This window comes from Rhinolophus ferrumequinum, chromosome 17 (genome assembly GCF_004115265.2).
Source record: "Rhinolophus ferrumequinum isolate MPI-CBG mRhiFer1 chromosome 17, mRhiFer1_v1.p, whole genome shotgun sequence".
Taxonomy (NCBI): Eukaryota; Metazoa; Chordata; class Mammalia; order Chiroptera; family Rhinolophidae; genus Rhinolophus; species Rhinolophus ferrumequinum.
In genome coordinates this window covers 8,321,309-8,341,908 of record NC_046300.1, presented here as the reverse complement: position 1 = coordinate 8,341,908, position 20,600 = coordinate 8,321,309, and the positions used below count along the sequence as shown (strand labels likewise).

General features: G+C 50.6%; 2 protein-coding genes across 2 annotated transcripts in view; one reads left to right on the top strand and one right to left on the bottom strand.

Annotated features, from left to right (window-relative positions):
* Positions 1-375: 375 nt before the first annotated feature.
* On the bottom strand, positions 376-3,387 carry LOC117036569 (15 kDa protein A). Its single transcript, XM_033131508.1, has 4 exons — positions 3,140-3,387; positions 2,364-2,462; positions 1,601-1,684; positions 376-1,123 (listed from the first exon to the last, which is right to left on the bottom strand). The coding sequence occupies exons 1-4, from the start codon at positions 3,314-3,316 to the stop codon at positions 983-985; spliced, it is 501 nt and encodes a 166-aa protein (XP_032987399.1). The 5' UTR covers positions 3,317-3,387; the 3' UTR covers positions 376-982.
* An 8,526-nt stretch (positions 3,388-11,913) lies between these two features.
* PTPN23 (protein tyrosine phosphatase non-receptor type 23) overlaps positions 11,914-20,600 on the top strand; it is a 29,611-nt gene continuing 20,924 nt past the window's right edge. The window contains exon 1 of the mRNA XM_033132694.1: positions 11,914-12,136. Coding sequence (XP_032988585.1) covers positions 12,053-12,136 — 84 coding nt within the window. The 5' untranslated portion in view covers positions 11,914-12,052. The remainder of the gene's footprint in view (positions 12,137-20,600) is intronic.

Sequence of the window (20,600 nt, the reverse complement as noted above, 5' to 3'; positions counted from 1 at the left end):
AGGACAGGTTTGAAGGGAAGCTACTGAGTGTGTGACACCCTTTGGACATCCATGGGACGTGTTCAGGAGGCAGTCCGAATCACAAGTCCAGTGTTCAAGAGAGGTTCTGGCTGGAGCTTTGTGATCCAGGAGGAGGCATAAAGGAACCAAAGGCGGTCGAGCAGGCTGGGGGCAGGTTCCAGTGCTTTCCCGAGCCTCCAGTATGGCCCTCAGATGCCCCGTCTGCCTAACTCCATGTTTCTCCCCATGACCTCAGGGATTCTGGGTTCCACGAGGCACAGTGGAATTGCCCCCAGGGTCTGCCTCATTGATCTCCTCACCCAAAGTCCAGCCAGTCCAGCTCTAAACACAGTATTCATTCACTCATTCACTTAATCATTTATTTCAGAAAGATTTTATTGAGACTCTGTCCTATGGTTCTCACCAGAGAGCAGACTGACCCCCTTGGAGGTGCCTGGAAGGGACATTTAGTTGTCACAGTGACTGGGCAGGGAGCAGGGGTGCTCAGGGTCCTGCACAAAGGGCACTGCCCTCCCAAGAGCCTAGGAGCACCTCGATGAGCAAGTCATTCCACAGCCACCTGCAGTTGGCTCGGGAAGGCCTAGCTGTGAGCAGACACAGTGCTGTCTGGCCAGAGGCACAGCAGCAAGTGCCAGTATGGTTTGAGGATCATCAATACCCAGATGAGGTCGTCATTCCCACCACCCTCACTGATGGGAAGGACATTTCTGCCCAGGAGAGAGCAAGAAGGGAGGTTTCTTGGAGGAGGTGACTTTGGAGCTGTGCTTTGAAGGATGAGTAGGATTTACAGACACAGAATGGGCAGGAATTCCAGGCAGAGGGAAGCAGGTGTGCAAAGGCTGAGGCATGTGGATGGGTTCAGACTGTGTAGGAAGGGGGTGTTGGGGGCAGCAGAGGGGGTGAGCAGGTGGGAAGAGGAGGTCGTGGTGGGGATATGGGGCCTCCCTTCCCTTCTCCAGCCCTAGAAATTCCGCAGGATGTTGGAGATGATGTCGTATTTGGCTTTCTCATACATGTCCCTGACCACAGGTGGCAGCTTCGAGGTGTCAACCTCTGGAGTGGCTGCCTCAGAGGACGCAGCAGAACGCTTCTCTCGGGAGACCTGCAGAAGAGACGCTGGGTAGTCACTGCCATCATCCTCACTGAATGACCCTTTTCTGTCCTGCCTGTGGCCCCTCTCTCCAGGCCAGGATGAAGAGACTGGGGCCCAGGTAGCAACGTTGGTGAGGGGGCTGGAGGCGGTCCCCAGGCCTGGATGCTGGGACTCACATTCACCCTGGCTATTCCACTCACTGGCCAGGAGTCTCCACCTGTGGCTTCTGTTTTTCCAAATGAGGTATGGGGAGGAGGGTGAGGTTCCATGGAGTCTCTTGTGCCCAGAGCAGAGCCAGCGTCCTGAGAACACCGAGTGGCCTCCCCAGCCCTGACCACGTCTCTCCTCCCGACCCCTCCTACCAAACGACTAGCCCACTAGCTGTCCTCAAGACCCTCCCAACAACCTGCATTGAGAAGGGCTTGATCAGCCTCATTCTCCAGATGAGGAACCCCGAGGCCCCAGGTGCCCACGTCACTGGCTCACCTCTGGCTGGCGCTGGTGGCAATCGACCAACAGGAGACGGTGATACTGCAGCATGAAGAAGGCGCCGGCGCACTTCCGCTCCTCCTGCAGGGTGGCGAGCACAGGAGCTGTGAGCATCCTTACTACTGGGTCCCCGGGTGAACGACCCTACCCCACGACCCACCCTGGCATGTCCCTCATCCTCCCAAACCAGAGATGCAAGCTGAGCATTACCCCAGGACCCAGGAAAGGCCACCGCTGGGAAGGACCTGAGCAGACCAGATGCTCGCCCATCAAGATAAAGGACATTCCTGTTACTCATTGGGAATAAGCATCCTTAGATTAGCATGTCCGGACGGAGCAATGTTTCTTTAAAATGTGTGTGTACACAGAGGATGACACACCCACCGTTAAAGTTGTCTGTCCCTGGGTTGTAGGGTTATAGGATTTTTACCTTATTTTATTTTGCTTCTCCACATTTTGTTAATATGCTATCATAAAATGTTATTTTCTAATTTTATAGAAGCAGTTATCTCTAAGTAGATTAGGGTCCTACTTTTTCTAGTTAGTAATTTTTTTTAGCATGTATTGCTTTTATAATAAGGATTGGTAATTTATGGTAAGAAAAAGCAATGGGGAAACAACTGACTTTTTAAAAAGCTTCCACAGTGAGACCTCACATGGCCAGGTGAGGTGGGTGGAGACACACACAGCCCCCTGGAGGGGGGAGAGACGACGGGACCTCTGCCCAGGGGGGGGGGTGCGGGGAAGGGGGGAGACTCACCCCGTCCTCTCTGAAGGCACATTCTTGGGGTTGTCTCAGACGCTCTGAAAGGCACACCGTCTCTTTAATCCTGAAGTGGAACGTCATGGTGGTGGAGTTCTACAGAAACAAGAGAAACATCCTCACATTTCCGTTTTATGGATGAGGGAGCAAAGGCACAGACAGGTCACAGGTACAAGTTAGAAGGCGCTGAGCCGAGATCTGCACTTTCCACCAACACCATTCGCCTACCTAAGTGGCCACAGCAGAGAGGTAAGGTGGGGGGGGGCTTTTGGAAACTGGCAGAAGGATACCACTTCATGGCTGTCCAACCTTGAGGGGTCCCTTCTGGTCTTTGCCCCTCACTTTCCTCTTCTGTGAAACAGGAAGAAGAATAGCAGCCTTGCATGCTCAGCTGCCAGGAGAGAGGTAATGGGGTCGGAAGGGACCACTGGAAACCTTGGGGAGGCTCTGGTGAGACCAGTCCCTTTCCTGTCTATTCTTTGAAACAGTTCAGCGTATTCCTTCAAGCCCAGGGCCTGAGTGCAGTCTAGATTCCCAAACCCTACATTTCATGCCTGGTGAAGCCCCACATTTCCCAGCTAGCCAGCGGTCAGGCCCTGGATTGCAACCTTTTCTTACCTTCCGATGGGAGAAACATTCTAACAATAACAACAATAGCTAATGTTAACCAAGTACTCTGGGCCTGTGCCAGGCATTCTCCCCTGCCTGCCACCCACAGGCTGCTATAAGGCAGGTGTTAGCTGCTTCCCTGGCCTGGGTCCACGCACACTCACCGAACTAGGCGCTGGAATGGCTTCCAGCAAACCGAAGAGGGGCTGTCCTCGTCGCCCCTGATTGAAGATCTGCAAGGCTTCTGTGACAATCTCTTCATAGCTCGGACGGCGTTGGGCCACACAGGCAATTGCTGCCAAGCTTACCACCAGCACGAGTGCCCTCCAGGCTCCTGCCATTGTCCCTTCTCTGATCCACTGCCACTTCTTGTCCCTTTTAGGTGTTACTCAGACTGTCTTGCCCAAGGGCTTCTGGCGACACACTGGGTTGGTGCCTTCCTGAAAAGGGCCTCTCTTTTCCTCTGCCAGACACCAGTTCGGCCAATATTTTGAAATACAATTGGCTAAGAGGGAAGTACACCTGGGCAACAGGCCAGGGCCTGGGAGTGAGGAAGGACACCTGTGATGTCCTATAAGTCCCTTCACTCTGGGCCTCAGTGTCCTCACCTGTGCCACAAGAATGCAGCACCTTTCCTCCCTCCAGAGCTGCCCGGGCCCTCCAGGAACCCTTGCAGCACTGGGTACTTTCTCCCTAGAAAAGGTTCCAACTTGACAGGTTTGCAAATATGCCAGAGGTCAGAGGCCTCCAAGGCCCATCCAGGATAACCAGAACCCCTCCTTAACTCCCGAGGTCACTTGGCCAGCAGATGGCGCCAAGGCCATAGTGCTGTGACAACATGGCCAAAACCTAGGGGGTCATGGGCTGCACAGAAGTCCAGCAGATTTGAAATTATGCTATTTTGCTCAGGACCAGGTTTAATTCTTGGGCGAGGGGCCCTCCTGTACCAGTGTCTGTGAGTGGAAAGGGAGCAAAAGAGGATATAGCCGTCCCCTGCCTAGGACAAACCGCCTAGTTCAGGCCACTGAAAGGGAGGGCCTCCAGGATAGATGGGGCACAGGACTGCCCAAATACACCCTCCTGGAGTGCCAGGCAGTGGGCAGTAGCACAGCCGAACATGACAGAACCTCAAGACGACCTGGTCTTTGCAGTGAGAACTTGGAGACTTGGGGGCGCCAAACCTGCCTGGTCAGGGCTGGGGTCAACTCTAGGACTCTCAGATACCAGGGCCTTCCTAGCCAGAGTCTCTGTGTCTGTAGGTAGTGGGGCAACTTGTGTCCACAGTGATGGTTCTGGAACATCAGGTGTGTGTCCCCCTGGGACCAACGGGGCCACAGCCTCTTTCTCCACCTGACTTGAGTTGTGTAAGCCACTTGGGCAAGGGCTAAGGGTTCCTGGATTCTGTGCCCCACCCCAAACACCCTATTACAGCAAGGGGTAAGCCGAGGCCCAAGAAGGCAGAGGCTTGCCCAAGGGCCCACTGGGCTTCCTTCTTCACAGTTCTCTGGCCCTTGTGAAAGCTTTTTGCTTCAACCATCTTCTCAAAGAGGCGTGGAAGCTACAGGGACATTCAGAAGGATCCACAGGTCTCAGCTGCCTGTGCTGCTGGATGAGTAAACCGTCATGGAGTGGAACCGCTCACCTGAGTGGGGTCTCTTGCCTCTTGCAGGTGGAGGCCTTTTCCCCGGATGTCCACTTGCTGGTCCCTGCATCCTCCAGCTGCCCCCCAAAGCCTCGCCCTCCCTTTGTCCCAACCTCAGGCCCCAGGGTCGAGTCACATGCCAGATGGGGATTGGGGAAACTTCCTGCTGGACTCCTGGAATCCTGCCCTCGCCCCCTGCAGCTCCGCTCCAGCAGATCGAGCCCCAAAGCCACAGCCCCACGCTGAAGGCAGAGTAGCGGTGAAGACCACTACCCTGGGTTGGAATCCCAGCACCTCCCAGCACCTCCACTTACCAGTTCTGTGCCTGGGCCCAGTTCTTAACCTTCTAGTGCCTGAGTTTCCTTATCTGTGCAAAATCGGCTAACTGGTTGTCCTCTGGTCAGAGCGTGGAGGGGTAAGAGTTCTGTGTTTGCTAACAGTGTCAGCTGCGTCCTGAGCCATTGGTGCCCTAAAAGCCAGCACACCTGAGGCTTCCTCTGCCCCATATACTGGCCCAGGTCCTGCACCCACATTAGCTTTAATCCTTTCCCCACCCTAAAGGAGATTCAGAAACTGGGGAGGAGAAGAGCAACTACAGGGTGTTCCCACTGAAGCCCATCAGTGGGGAAACCAAGGCACAGAGCAGCTCTTGGTATTTCCTCCAAAGGCTAAGGGTAGAGCGCGAAGGTCAGAGCCAGAAGTGGGGAGAGAGGCAGAGCACAGAGCAGTCCTCCACAGGTCCAACAGGTCCTCAAACGCCCAAGTCTCATTTTTAAAATCCATGCAGTCATGATGTATAATGGTGAAAAATTAGAAACGACCTAAATACATTTCAAGAGGGGGTCGTTTGTTCAGGTCTTTTGTGCATCTTTAAATTGGGTTGTATTGTTGAGTTGTCTACAACTATTTTAACAATAAAGTGCTAATAAACCTCCACTAAAATCAAGGCTTTATATGCTGTAGAACAGTTGTTTGGGGACTTTGCAGACCCCCATGACATGGCTTCTCACCAGTTTGAGAAGCTCAGATTGTCTCTAGCTTTAACAGTAGAGGACAATGAGGCCTGGAAAAGTTAGGAAACTTGTCCAAGTTTCACAGCTGAGTCATGTAGAATGACAAGAAACTAGGAAGTTTTACCTGGAGGCAACAAGTGACAAGGTAACCTTGATTCCCTGTCTCCGAAAGGGACAACCAGATTGTACTCTATGGCCTCAGAGGATGAAGCCAGGACCAAAGATAGGACTCCCAGGGGAAGACATATGAACAAGAAGGGCCTCCTGACAATGGCTGGAGGCAGCCTGGGTGACACTGACTGAGTCGGGACAACCACTTGGCAGGGAAATTGCAGGAGACTGTAGGGGCCATTTGATGCCTGGCTCCTCCAGCATTCATTTTCCCTGCCCCCTTCTCCCTTGTAGTCAGGTCCCAATTTCCCTTGGCAGATCTGTGAGGGGAACACTCGACTTAGTCTAAGTCAGCCAGTGCCTCCCATCCCCCACCACCACTGGTGATTGACTCAGCGTGCACATGTGAGGAAGCTGGTCCACTTAGAATACGTCTCAGAACTTTGCCTGGGAATGCCAGGCACTTTCTCTCCTCCTGGAAATAAACAAGGAAGCATGACTAGCCGTGACAAAGAAGACATCCTGGGATGTGAGGCAGGCCCCTCAGATTAGCACCACAGGAGGCAGAGAGGAGAAAGAAAAACGGATCCTTATGACATCACTGAGCTGCTGGGTCACACCTTGCCTGAAGGTGCAGGGCCTCTGGAGGTTACTATTCAAGCTAGTTTGAGTGGACTTCTCTGTTATTTGCAACATGATGTTACAAGCAATGTAGGATTCAGGCATCCAATGGAGAGAGGTGGGGACAGACCAAGTAGCATTTATGATCCCATCAAATCATAAGACTATGACAGGTCTGAAGGTTTGAGTTTGGAGGGGTATAATTGGGCCTGGGAACTTAGGTAAGCGGCTCTCAAATGGAAGAAAGTAAAGTGGGTTTTTCTTTTTTGACAGGTAGACTTTACAGAGTATGAGTTCAAAAGATAAAGGTCTGTTATAGCCACATAAGAAATCCTTCAGTAACCTGTTTTTGATAATTGACCCAGAGCAGCTTGGGCGTACAGCTGTGTGAGCCCCGCCTCCACTTCAGGGTCCCATTGACCTGGGTTCAAATGCCACCTCGGCCACTTCTGCTGGTTCATAGTCCATCTTTGTGGGGTTCAGTGTCATCACCTAAAGCAGAGATAACAATTCTTACCTTGTACGGGTGGGGAAAGGGTTAAAACTAATGTGGGTACAGGACCTGGGCCAGCATATGAGGCAGAGGAAGCCTCAGGTGTGCTGGCTTTTAGGGCACCGATGGCTCAGGACGCAGCTGACACTGTTAGCAAACACAGAGCTCTTACCCCTCCACGCTCTGACCAGAGGACAACCAGTTAGCCGATTTTACACAGATGAGGAAACTCAGGCACTAGAAGGTTAAGAACTGGGCCCAGGCACAGAACTGGTAAGTGGAGGTGCTGGGAGGTGCTGGGATTCCAACCCAGGGTAGTGGTCTTCACCGCTACTCTGCCTTCAGCGTGGGGCTGTGGCTTTGGGGCTCGATCTGCTGGAGCGGAGCTGCAGGGGGCGAGGGCAGGATTCCAGGAGTCCAGCAGGAAGTTTCCCCAATCCCCATCTGGCATGTGACTCGACCCTGGGGCCTGAGGTTGGGACAAAGGGAGGGCGAGGCTTTGGGGGGCAGCTGGAGGATGCAGGGACCAGCAAGTGGACATCCGGGGAAAAGGCCTCCACCTGCAAGAGGCAAGAGACCCCACTCAGGTGAGCGGTTCCACTCCATGACAGTTTACTCATCCAGCAGCACAGGCAGCTGAGACCTGTGGATCCTTCTGAATGTCCCTGTAGCTTCCACGCCTCTTTGAGAAGATGGTTGAAGCAAAAAGCTTTCACAAGGGCCAGAGAACTGTGAAGAAGGAAGCCCAGTGGGCCCTTGGGCAAGCCTCTGCCTTCTTGGGCCTCGGCTTACCCCTTGCTGTAATAGGGTGTTTGGGGTGGGGCACAGAATCCAGGAACCCTTAGCCCTTGCCCAAGTGGCTTACACAACTCAAGTCAGGTGGAGAAAGAGGCTGTGGCCCCGTTGGTCCCAGGGGGACACACACCTGATGTTCCAGAACCATCACTGTGGACACAAGTTGCCCCACTACCTACAGACACAGAGACTCTGGCTAGGAAGGCCCTGGTATCTGAGAGTCCTAGAGTTGACCCCAGCCCTGACCAGGCAGGTTTGGCGCCCCCAAGTCTCCAAGTTCTCACTGCAAAGACCAGGTCGTCTTGAGGTTCTGTCATGTTCGGCTGTGCTACTGCCCACTGCCTGGCACTCCAGGAGGGTGTATTTGGGCAGTCCTGTGCCCCATCTATCCTGGAGGCCCTCCCTTTCAGTGGCCTGAACTAGGCGGTTTGTCCTAGGCAGGGGACGGCTATATCCTCTTTTGCTCCCTTTCCACTCACAGACACTGGTACAGGAGGGCCCCTCGCCCAAGAATTAAACCTGGTCCTGAGCAAAATAGCATAATTTCAAATCTGCTGGACTTCTGTGCAGCCCATGACCCCCTAGGTTTGGGCCATGTTGTCACAGCACTATGGCCTTGGCGCCATCTGCTGGCCAAGTGACCTCGGGAGTTAAGGAGGGGTTCTGGTTATCCTGGATGGGCCTTGGAGGCCTCTGACCTCTGGCATATTTGCAAACCTGTCAAGTTGGAACCTTTTCTAGGGAGAAAGTACCCAGTGCTGCAAGGGTTCCTGGAGGGCCCGGGCAGCTCTGGAGGGAGGAAAGGTGCTGCATCACTGAGTGGCATCTCCTTTGCTGCTTCCATGGGAGCGTCTCTCTGGGCCCAAGTGAGGCGGGCTGCCTCTGAGTCCCCTCCCTAAGCTCCAGGAGCCTGAATGACGTCCAGGAGGGAACGGATACAATGGGGTCCCTTGTGCCCTGGCTTTCAGTCTGCCAGGTGAGACAAGCACAGCTTCCTCCCCTTTTTCCCCTTACCTTTCTCTCCTCCCTTCTCCTTCCCTCCCCTCCCTGTTTTTCCTTTCTCCCTTCTCCTCTCCCTTCCCCTGCCACACCAGACCTCTGACCCTCGGTTACCACCCACCTGGTGTTTGGGGCAACCTCTTTCTAACCAACTGAGCCACCCATCCGGCCCCTGTATATGTATTTTTAATAAGTTTATTTGAACCAAAACTCATGACATATGAGCTAGGCAGCAAGATCTCAAATGCTCCAATTCATGTATTCTTTTATTCTCACCTCACTAACTGTGACCTCATGAGGGGATTCTTTTAATCCTTCCTATCCTTATTTTATTTTGATGCTCAAATTGCCCCAGATTTGGCAGGTGAAGCCCCTTTACCTGGTTTCTGTGTTTTATGATGTCTTTTGCTCAACAGGATTTCCTAACTCAAATGAAGTTTAATTTATTGATCTTCCTTCATGGCTGATGCTTTTTATAGCTTGTTTAAGAAATCCTCCCCTACTTGACTTTATATAGTCTCCTATATCTATTTTTCAAAGTTAGAGATATTTGTCTTTCTCTTTAAGCCCTTACTATACCTGAAAGTAACTTATATTAACTTTTTAATGAACTGTAACATGTATACAAAAATATGCTCAAAAGAGAAATGTAGAACTTGGTTTATTTACCTCATACAGGAGTAAGTAAACAAACTCCTATAACCAGCACCCTGATGGATCAAGAGACAGAACAGTCACAGAGTCCCACAAGCCCCTCTTGTATCCCCTCCCTCATGGTTGGGATTTTTCAGGGCGTAGCCTTTCTTCTCAGTTCCACCACCTTTAACAGATAACCCCAAGATGGTCCTCCAGAAATGAGTTCTTTTAATAATACTGGCAAATTGTTCTCTTTTCTTAAAAAGAAAAAAAAATTACCTGCAAGGTCTTTCATTTTCTTAAAAAAAATTTTTTTTATTGTGGTAAAATATACCTAACATAAAGTTTACCATTTTAATGATTTTTAAGTGCACAGTTCAGTGACATTAAGTACATTTACACTGGTATGCAACAATCACCACCATCTCCCTCTACAACTTTTTCATCATCCGAAACTGAAACTCTACCCCTTAAACAATAACTCTCCCAATAACTCTCCATTCTCGCCTCCCTCAGCCCCTGGCAACCTCCATTCCACTTTTAGTCTCTATGAGGTTGACAACACTAGGTACCTTATATAAGTGGAATCATATATTTGTCCTTTTTTTCCCCCAAAGATTTTATTGGGGTAGGGGAACAGGACTTTATTGGGGGACAGTGTGTACTTCCAGGATTTTTTCCAAGTTGTCCTTTCAATCTTAGTTGTGGAGGGTGCAGCTCAGCTCCAGGTCCAGTTGCCGTGGTTAGTTGCCCACCATGCTGAGTGGACCGACAACTATGTTGTTGAGAGGACACACTCCAACCAAGTCATCCGGGAGCTCAGCAGCAGCTCAGCTCAAGGTGCTGTGTTTAATCTTAGTTGCAGGGGGCGGAGCCCACCATCCCTTGCGGGAGAACCGGCAACCTTGTGGTTGAGCCCACTGGCCCATGTGAACCTCGAAGCCATTGAGAGCCACTGGCCCATGTGGGAATCGAACCGGCAGCCTTCGGCATTAGGAGCACAGAGTTCCAACCGGCTGAGCCACCGGGCCGGCCCTATTTGTCCTTTTGTATCTGGCTTATTTCACTCAGCATAATGGCTTCTTCGAACATGTGTTGGGATTTCCTTCCTTTTTAAGGCTGAGTAATATTGTATGTCCATTCTATGTCTACCGCATCGTGTTTATCCATTTATCCACTGGGACAGTTGGTTTGTTTCTACATTTTGGCTACTGTGAATAATGTTGCTACAATCATTGGTGTACTTACATTTTCTTTCGTTCTAACTCCAACTGGCATGAAGGTAAGCCCTTGACTGAAACTTGAAAGGTTTGGGGGTGTCACTGCAAAGAGGACCTGGGCCCTACATTGTAGGTGAAGTCTCACTTCTGAGCCCAGACCCCACATCCCATGTCTCTTCCACATTGTCTCCTGAATGACTGACTCGAAGGCATCAAGACACAGCTTAACACAGACCTGAACCTTTGCTCTTTCCCTCCAGACCTGTTCCTTCCCACTTCCCTATATCAGCAAACAGCCCTGCAGCCACCCAGCTATACCAGCTGGAAACTTGAATATCATCTTTGACATTCTCATTCATTCATCCCAACTTCTGACATTTTTTCCCCTCCAAAAAATTTCTCAAATCTGCCCAGTTTTCACCTCCCTCTGCCACAACCCCACACCAAGTCTCCTGGGAGACTACAGAAGGATCTTCACTGGTTTCTCTCCTTCTGCTTTTGCTCTCAGTATCTCCAAACTATTCTCTATTTTATTTCTAAAGATGGGTAATACAAACATGATTTATAAATTCCTGCTCTACTGGTCACCTACTGGTGCCTTGCATGCCCAGAGGCAACAGCTGTTCTGTTCCCTGATTCCCTTCCAGACAGTCTGGGCGTCCTAGAAATTCATGTGGCTGGACAGAATGCACTTCCACCCCATCCACCCACATGGCTCTGGGCCTCCTTTTTTCGCGTTACACTCCATCTAGGCGCTCTTTCTCCATTATCACAAGTGGACACGATCGTCTCTTCGGAAATGTTGGGCTTTTCAGGCTGGACCGAGTGTGCCAGTTTCTGGCCATTACTCCTCTGTTCTAAAGCTAGACACTTGGGACAAAATACCTAGCTCTCTTCTTAGTCCCTCCTAGCCAGGAGGCTCTTCTCTCAGGGATCAGTTTTCTTTCTTTTTTTTAAGGCAAAGCCCTCATGATGACCTCCACTTACCTCAACAGGGGTTCCCCCAGCCTCCCCGTATGTTCCCCACACCCAGGACCTTGAGTAAAGTGATTTAGGGCTATTTTCAAGTCACCTCTTCTGGACGACTTGCCTGCCACGTTACCTCTATCTAGCATAGCACCTACCCCCGTCCTCCATGGCTCTCGACACCAATTGGGACTATAAGTTATGAGTGCATTTTCTATGCCCTTCCCTTAGAGAGGAGCGCCGCGCCCTGATGCCAGGCCCAGCAGGCATGTTTGGCCTGGGAGGAGGAAACCCGCTCGCACCGTGCCTCGTAGTTAAGTAGAGGAAGACTACTACTCCCAGAAACCCTTTCGCCTCGGGTTGGCGATTCGCCCTCCACACCGCGGAGGAGACTGAACTGCACATGTGCGAAAAGACTGCGCGGGCGGGGTGGGGACTGCACCTCCCAGCAGGCCGTGCGGGCATTTTTCGTCCCGCATAACGACTGCCTTCCGGCTCGGAGGGGCGGGGCGGGGCACGCGACTGAGCCAGCAGCTGGAGCAGCTAGGGAGCGGCCGAGTGGCCGGTGGGCGCTGTCCGCCATGGAGGCCGTGCCTCGCATGCCCATGATCTGGCTGGACCTCAAAGAGGCCGGTGACTTCCACTTCCAGCCGGCCGTGAAGAAGGTGAGTGTGCCTCGTCCCCACCCCCACTTCTTCCGCGTATCTTCGTCGTCGGCCAGCGCGTGACGCCCCCTGTGCGTCCATCATCGCCCCAGGCCCATTGCAGGGTCGGGTGAGACCAGGAGGGGCCTCCGCCTGCTTTCCTCGGCCTTGCCGACTCCCGCGCGCCCGCACATCTTTCTCCCCCTCCTTGCCCACCCGGGGCTGGCACCGCAGTCTCGTCGGAACCCGCTTCCTGACTTCTGTCCGGGGCCATCCACCGTTCCCACCGTGGCACCACACTTCCTCGGTGTGACGCTCTGGACCTAGTTCTGCTCCGCTCCTCCTCACGCCAGAACCGCCCCGCGGGGAGCAGTGGGCGGTCCTGACGGTCTGGGGTGAACGACTGTGCCCGGCTCTCGGTGTGCGGTCAGTCTACGACTGGACTGGGACGGACGCCAAGGATATGTTTTAAGACAAGAGCCCCGGTGATCCCGAGGGACGCCTAACCTCTGCTATTGGGGTCTCTCTGACCCTTGGTGCAATTCTGTCTGGTCTTCTTAGAGGAAGAAGCCTATTCGGGAGCCCTTTGAACCAAATTAGAGAGTTCTATGTCATTTTGGGGAGGTTTACTGCTTTTCATAACTGCCCGGAGGAGGCAAACAGTGCTGTAGTTCCCGGAGAGACCTTAGCAGTCGTTGCGTTGAACCTTTAGTTGCATGGAGGAGACAGGCAGGTTTGGCGTTGATGGAGGCAAGGGACCTTTATGGTGAGATCAGGCGTGGCTGGTACGAAGAGGGGCCAGATGTGTTGATTGGGTGTCCGGTGCCCTCGGAGACATCTGCCTGGGGAAGGGCCACCAGGTTGCATTGAGGGTCAGAGCAAAGCGAAAAGGAACAATCAGGAGGCTGTTGCAGGTTGGCTTCTTTGTAACCACAATGTGTTTAGCACAGCAGCTGCCAAAGTAAGTCCCAGACAATCCAAATAGTGCACCGCGCAGCAGGGTGCTTGAGAAAAGAAATAGGAGAAAGAAACTGAGTTTGGAAGTCATTTCCCAAGAAGCTATCTCCCTTTGTCTTTTTACACCGCCACTGCTTTAGTTCAGACAATAATTTGTATTCCCTTGAGTCCATCATTTAAGCTCTTTGTACCTCCTTTTCCTCATTTATAAAACCAAGCAACTAGATTTATTGATCTAAAATTCCAAAATTTTGTTACATATTTCCTAGACTTTGGTCTCTTCTCCATCTGCTCTGTCACGTACTAGTGCAAGTAGATGCATTTTTCTAAAGCTTAACAAAACTCCTTTGTTTTCTAGTTCAATCCTAACCTATTCAGAATTCTCCCTGACCTACCCCAGTTCTTCAGCATGTTTTGAGGGCCCAGTATGTGCTTGATCTTTGTGCTTCTGATGGAAGTATCCCAGATTCTGTTCACACTCAGCCACTTGCTGTTCCCTGGACATTCTCTGCCTTTGGTTGTGGAATTCCTCCCATCCAGCTCTCATCTTTGCCCGGTGGGGTGGGTTTGGGGCCCTTCTTTAATCTCTGTATATTGGTTTTGTCCATCTTGCAGGGTCCAGGTTAAGCTCTGTCTCATCCTAAGCCTTCTTTAACCTTTTCATTTGGGTTAATCTTTTCCTTCTCTGAATCCCTAACTCTTGTCATTCTTTTCCTGGTGACAGTTATGTGTACTATATTTTAACATTCTCCCTCCCCCCATTCAATTGTAAGTGACCTGAGAGGCATCTGAATGTTCCTCACAGCCCAGCAGGGACCCCTCTACATAGTTGACGCTCAGGAAAATGTTTCTCAAGTGACTGACTGACAGTTGGGAGGGAATTTAGAGATGGTGACCGTAACTTTCTGGGAATCCAGTGGATAAAATCTTAGCCTAGAAACTCCTAGGGGATAGTTTTGCTTGAAGTTAGCCTTTAGTGCTCCAGTCGCTCACACCTAGCCAGTGAGGTTATTATGTGAGCAATGACTTCCCTGCAAGAGCCTGGAGTTGCTTAGCCTGCGGCAGTATCAGCTGCTGAAGAAACGATTTCCTAGACATCAGCTCTTTTTCTTTGTTTCCCCTTCTTTGGGACCAGGACAGATAACCACCATTTATTTGCTAGGTTAAGCTTGTAGCGTGTATTTGCATGAACCCACTGAAAAGAAACAGCAGTCTGGGTCCTCTGGGCTTTAGAATGGCCAGCTTCCTCAGGCTACTCGGGAGCTCAGTTCCTGCAGAGGGGACTGCAGAAGCCACTGCACCTGGGAACTCTTCCTGACCTGGACTCCTCCCCGACCCTAGAGCCCCCACTCTGTCTTCTGCATCGGGTATCCTTGTCCAAACCCTTGCTCAGAGATGCGAGAACATTCACCAATGACTTGGAGCTGAGGGGAAGAATTTAGGGTAGGAGGGTAAAAATTGGTTCGGTTAAGGTCGACCTTGTTAGGTCAGCTACGGGCATGGTCAAAGCGGCCAGGAGCCAGAAATACCCCTCTGCCAAGTCAGACCCGTCCCCAGGAGCCAGGTCAGACCCCTCCCCGCATGACAGAGACTGAGCCCCTGGCGTTTCCCCGAAAAGGCAGCAGACCGCTGGTGCGATAAGCAACTCCGGACACAGCCGCTCGCGCCCGATCTGCGCTGGGGGGCCTGCTCATCTGCCCCCTCACTCAGCCAACCCCCACCCCAAAAACCGCATATATGCCTCCCTCCCTCTACCCTGGGCGCGACTTCGCCGGCCCCTCGTGAGCCGGTCGGTGCACCTTGCCCGGGAGCGCAGAATAAAGCGCTCACTTTCCTCAACCTGCCTGACTAGCCTCATTATCTCGCTGCAAGCCTTACAGACCTGTCAAGCACCGTGTTGAGCCCTGATGATAGAGATAGAGAAGAGGCAATCCTTTTTTTTCCATGGAATTCATAGTCTAGTAGAGGAAATGTAGAAGTTAGATGGTGACATCAGTGGAAGAGAAGAAGTCTGTGCAGCAGACCCGGAGGGGCTGTCAGGGAAGGCTCGCCGAGGAGGTGGGTTTTGGAGGATAAATAGGCGGTAGATGAAGGGTTTCTTCTTTTGTGAGGGCTGGGCTTTTGGGAAAAAACTCCCATATTGGTTACGGTCGATTTTCGCTCGTGACGGACGTGCCTTCAATTATGGAATAATGTGAAATGCGTACTAGGAGCGCAGCAAGCTGGTGTTGAACTGCGGTGCCAGGCTTTAGATTGGGACACCTGGACCCACGTAATTTTTAGTGGGGAAATGCTGCTGGCCCTGCACCTTCTCACCTGTGCATTAGAGCCCAGCGTGCTGACTCACCCTTGTGCTCTTCATCAGTGAGTGATTGGCCACAGGTGTTAGTGTTTGAAGTTCTTGCCTCTTCTGGTCCCAGACGCTTGCTCGTAACCAGCTGCACTTGAGTTCAAGTCAAGGTCATTTGGACTGCGGTGTTCCCTGTGTCCCTGTTCATTCATTGGACTAGTAGTTATTGAGTGACTATTATGTACCAGCCCTGGCAATCCTGGACTGGATGTGATGACAGAAATTCCTGCCTTCATGCAGCTTCCCTTCTGGTGATCCACCTAGTAACCCATCCTCAAGGGCAGATGACCTTACGGGAGCCACCCTGCCAACCAGGTGGCTTCTTGGCCTTTCCTGTCTTCCCACTCTGGCTTGATTGGTTGTTCTAACTCTCCACCTTCCCACCAGGTTCCTCCAGAGGAACTGCCTGCTGTTCAAAGCCTGCCACCGCGTCACTGCCACATGCCTCTGATTTCACTTCCCCAGGCCTCTCTTGCAGGGATGTTCACATCTGGTCATTGTCCTTGTTTCGCTCCTTCCAGGAATTTCTTTCCTCCCGTTCATCACCCAGGTTGAAGCTCCTCTGAGTCCCTTTAACCGCCTGACCATTGCACCACCCTCCACACTCAGACAGGCCTTACTGCTCCTGTCACTCAGTTGACCTACCCCAGAGCGCATGCTCTTGTTGCTTCTTCTTGCTGTTCTTATTCACATGGAGGTAGAGCCTGGTCTTCAGGTTTGTGGAAATTCACCTCCCTCCGACCCCTTTCCAGATTTCCCATGGGACAGTGGACTCTTGAAAAGCTTGCCACACACACAGAAAGGGAAATAAGATAACCAGAGGCCTGAAAGTGTTCTGGCCCCTCAGCAATGCCAGTTACCTGTGGTGGTGATTTGTCTTAAATCTTATCATAGATTTGGAGTCACCAAGCCGGTCTGTCGGAGCCTGTCTGCCCACTTGCGTTTTACAGCAGAGTGGCTCCGGGCACAGATGACCTGGATTGTCCAGGTCATTCTTTTCTGACTTTAATCTCATACACCAAAGACCCATATCCATTTCACATCAGATTCTTTTTTTTAACTTGGGAAGTAATAAATACTTGCATGAAGAGAGTGCTTAACAAGTGTTGGTTGAGTGACAGTTCGTTCTAGCATCCTCCAGGAGTTGTAACTTGCGTCTTCCTCACTGGTGGGGTTCAGAAGAGACGTGGGGGAGACGCCACAGGTGTTGGGTGGGAAGACTAGGCGAGGAGGAAGTTGTTCTCACCCTGGTGGTCTTGGCCTGTAATTTCGCCTCCGGCTACTGACCCTCAGGGGCTGAAGATTTCCCATGGCAGTAATGCTCCTTTCTCTGGATAAAATTAATCTCATTTAAAATTCAGTAACAGAGCACATATTCTGTTAATTAACAATATTATATGTGGAACTCCTGTGTTTCTGTGAAACAGCCCAAGGAATACCCCATTTTGAGTTAACCCTGCAAATGGAGGAAAATAACGTGTATGGTGAACAAAGACAGTATTAACACATGAGGCCTTTTATTGCCTCTTCTTCTTGGGTTATTGCTTTAATTAGCACCAGGAAATTCCAAGATGTTATATCAAATTAAGAGTAAAAACTAGACACCTCTGCCACCCAGGAGATTAAAAAGCATACACAAAAGAATGACAGTACAAGAGAAAGCGACACACAAGGTATATGTCCCTTGGTCGGGAGTCAGGAAATCTGGATTGGAGTTCTAGCACTGCCGTTGCTCACCTCTGGTTTCCCTTTTTCTAATGTGCAGAGGAATGGCAGGACCCAGGCTGGGTGTTGGCCATGATCTCATGTGCCTCCAGCATTCGGTGAAAGAGCAGAGTAGCCATGGAAATAGCACAGATCCTGGAATCAGACCTGGGTTTACCTCCTCCACTTAATAGCTGGGTAGCCTTCAGCTGCTAGAAATGATTACATAACTAATCTGGTCCTCACTTGCCTCACCTGTAATATGGAGCCATGATATAGTTCCTAAGCTTGTAAGAATGTACTTCATAATGCGCGTGAGTCCCTAGTATTGGTCTTGGCATATTGTAAACAATATTTTCAGCCTACCACCCTCTTTCTTGGTTTAGGAAATAGCTCAAGTCCTTCTGACAGCTCTGTGAGTTAAACATAGCAGGTAATACCGTGTTTCCCCGAAAATAAGACCAGTCTTATATTAATTTTTGCTCCAAAAGATGCATTAGGGCTTATGTTTAGGGGATGTCATCCTGAAAAATCATGCTAGGGCTTATTTTCCGCTTAGATCTTATTTTCGGATATACACGGTATTGACTCCATTTTACAGATGAAAAAACCAAGCCCAGATCTCACAGCAACCCAAGGGCACAGCCAGGACTTAATACTCTAGTCTCTCAAGAAATGGCCTGTCCATTCTCTTTTACTGTTTTTCACTTTTAACTCCTTTCTTTCCTTTTTTTCCCCCAGAAAAGGGTCCCCAACTGCTCCAAAGCCTGTTCTTCCCAACCTCAACCGACTGTTAGTTGTGTGGGTGCACTGGCATCCTGTCGGTGCCTACGTTTCTTACTCTCGAGCTGTGGTGCCAAGGCCCAGGCCCTATGAGCTGCTGGCCTTGCCTTCTCAGGCTCTGTCTGGAGCTTCAAATCCTCGCAGACTTCATTGTGAGCTCTGCAGAGTCCGGACCAGAGAGAGACTGTGAGAGGGTCTCTATCCTTTAAGAACCTTCAGTTTCTTTACTCCATTAGTGGGGGCAGTGATCAGCCGTCACAGAGGATTTTGTCGGAGTTTAAAAAGTAACGTGGCTAGTCCATGGACTCACTGTGTAGCCAGGCATTTGTTTTCTTGTCCCACTTTTTAGAGCTATTTATGAGAACCACATTTAAAAAAACAACTGGATTGGTCTAATGGGTGGATAAGAACCTGGACTCTGGAGCCCAGAGACCTGGGTTTCAGTCATCGCCCATCCGTTGCTAGTGCTTTGACCGTGGCCAATGCCCAGTCTCCTAATTTTCTCATCTGTAAAATGGTGATGGTAATAGTGTCCATCTCTTGGGGTTTTATAAGGATTGAGCAGTGTTAGGAGCTCAGCACAGAGCCTGGCTGTGGGAGGCGCTCTGTAAATGTTTGCTGCTGTTGACCTGGGAGGAGGAACCACCGACACTCTAGGGACCATTTGCTGGGAGTGGGGGGCAGCTCCCTCCCCTCCCCTTTGTGTGGACAGGGACAGAGCTTCCCGCCATGTCAGGTGTCCCCATCCCTTTGGCCTCGATCCCCCGAGGCCTCTAGGCTCCCCTTGCCCTTCTTTTCTCTAGTCTCAGGGTGGGCAGCTAAAATCTCTCACCAAAAAGGAATTCCCATTTAGATAGTTACGTTTTACCAATAGCTTGGGTCACATTTTATATTTATGCTTTTTGGAGGAGGGGGTGGGGGGGTGGGGGAGATCAGAGTGAGGACTGTTCACCAGGAGCCCATAGGTGCACTTCGGGGTGTGAATCCCCCGGGATTGTTGGCATTTTTTTGTGTTTATGTGTAGCTGAAAATTTCTCATTGAAGATTTCTTTCATGGCTTTTATCATATTCTCAGAGGACCCACAAAAGGCTAAGAACCATTGACATAGGCGGGAAGTGTTTTTCAGGTACTGTTTAGCTCTTTAGTTACTCTTCAACGTTTGTTCTCCAGATTTCAAACATGCAGAAAAGTTGAAAGAATATATGCATAGTACTCAGCCAAGGTCTCGCTTCCTACTTTTGATAGTTACATTCACCATATTTGTGTTCTCTCCCTCCCCCTGCCTGCCTCCCTCCCTCCCTCTCTCCTCCCCCTCCCTTCCTCCCCCTCCCTCCTTCCGTCCCTCCCTCTCCCCCCTCCGTATATATGTGTACACACACACACACACACACTTACATACACATCTGTATATACATATATATGACTTCAGCATATCGACTTATAATTTTTTGACTTTATGATGATGTGAAAGTAACATAACGTTCAGTAGAAACCATATTTCAGATTCTGAATATCGATGTCTTCCCGGGCCAGCGCTGTGCCAGATGATTCTCGTGATGCTGGGCGGTGCCCCCGAGCCGGCGCCCCGTCAGCCACGTGCTCCTGAGGGTACACAACAGGTGCCACTCTGCAGTGGAGTAGTAGATGCACTTTGACTTATGATATTTTCAACTTACAGTGGGTTTATCAGCATGTAACCCCATCGTAAGTTGAGGAGTGTCCCCAAATACATACGTGTGTGTCGGTTGTACGTATGTTGGCACAAGCTAAGAGTAAGGACATCCTGTATATTATAACTTAACCACACATTATCGTTTCACCGAAAAACCCACAAGAAGTTTCTGCTGTAGTTTATATTTAAATTTCACTTATTGTCCCCAAAACACTTTTTAATGACTTCTTTTTCCAAATGCAGATTCAGTCAGGGTTCCTGTATTGTATTTAGTTCTGTTTCTTTCATCTCTTTTAATCTCGGATAGTCTCCTGCCCTTCCCCTTCCTTATGACGTTGATTTTTTCAGAGACTGGGTTAGCCGTTGGGTAAAATGTCCTGTCTGCTGAATTTCTGAGTGTCTCCTTTTAGTGTTGTTCAGTTTGTTCATTCATCCTCTGCATTTCCTGTAAAGGCGACCACCTGCTGAGAATCCAGCACATCTAATACGGCCCCCCGCATTCCTGATGCGCTCATGATTGGGGGGCGGCATTGGCGTGGCCCTGCTAGAGGCACGCAGTCTGATGGAGACCTGTTCAGAATGTGGGGAGCAGCCGCTCACATTCAAGGGGGTGACATTGCAGTTGTGTCTTAGTAGGGAGGGAAGGGACAGCTGTGGACAAGTATTGAGACCTGAGAGCGGTAATTCCGAAGGACTGTTGGCTGGGTGTCCCTGGGAGGTGTCAGACGACAATCCTTGAAGGCTGTTGGGAGCAAGTTGTGAAGGGGCTCGAACCTGTGCTGAGGAGATTCATTTCGGTCCTGGAGGCTCTGGAGAGCCGCTGTTGCACATTCTCTTCAGGTTACAGTTTTTCTCTTTAGGTAACACCTCATTTCCCATAATCTCACTCTCCTGAGAAAAGCATGTTTTGGTTCATTTTTTCCCCAGGGGTGTGTGTGTTTCAGGAGGATTTAAAGTTAAGTGTGACATTGGAGTTGTGTTAGAAAGACAGTTCTGGCCACTAAATAGGGCATGGATT

Bases quoted from the DNA above. Each gene is read 5' to 3' on its own strand.
- LOC117036569 (XM_033131508.1), bottom strand. From the start codon at position 3,316: ATGGCAGGAGCCTGGAGGGCACTCGTGCTGGTGGTAAGCTTGGCAGCA. The intron at 2,463-3,139 runs GTGAGTGTGCGT...TTGTTTCTGTAG, and splicing joins CCATTCCAGCGCCTAGTTCG to AACTCCACCACCATGACGTT. The intron at 1,685-2,363 runs GTGAGTCTCCCC...GCCACCCTGCAG, and splicing joins GTGCCTTCAGAGAGGACGGG to GAGGAGCGGAAGTGCGCCGG.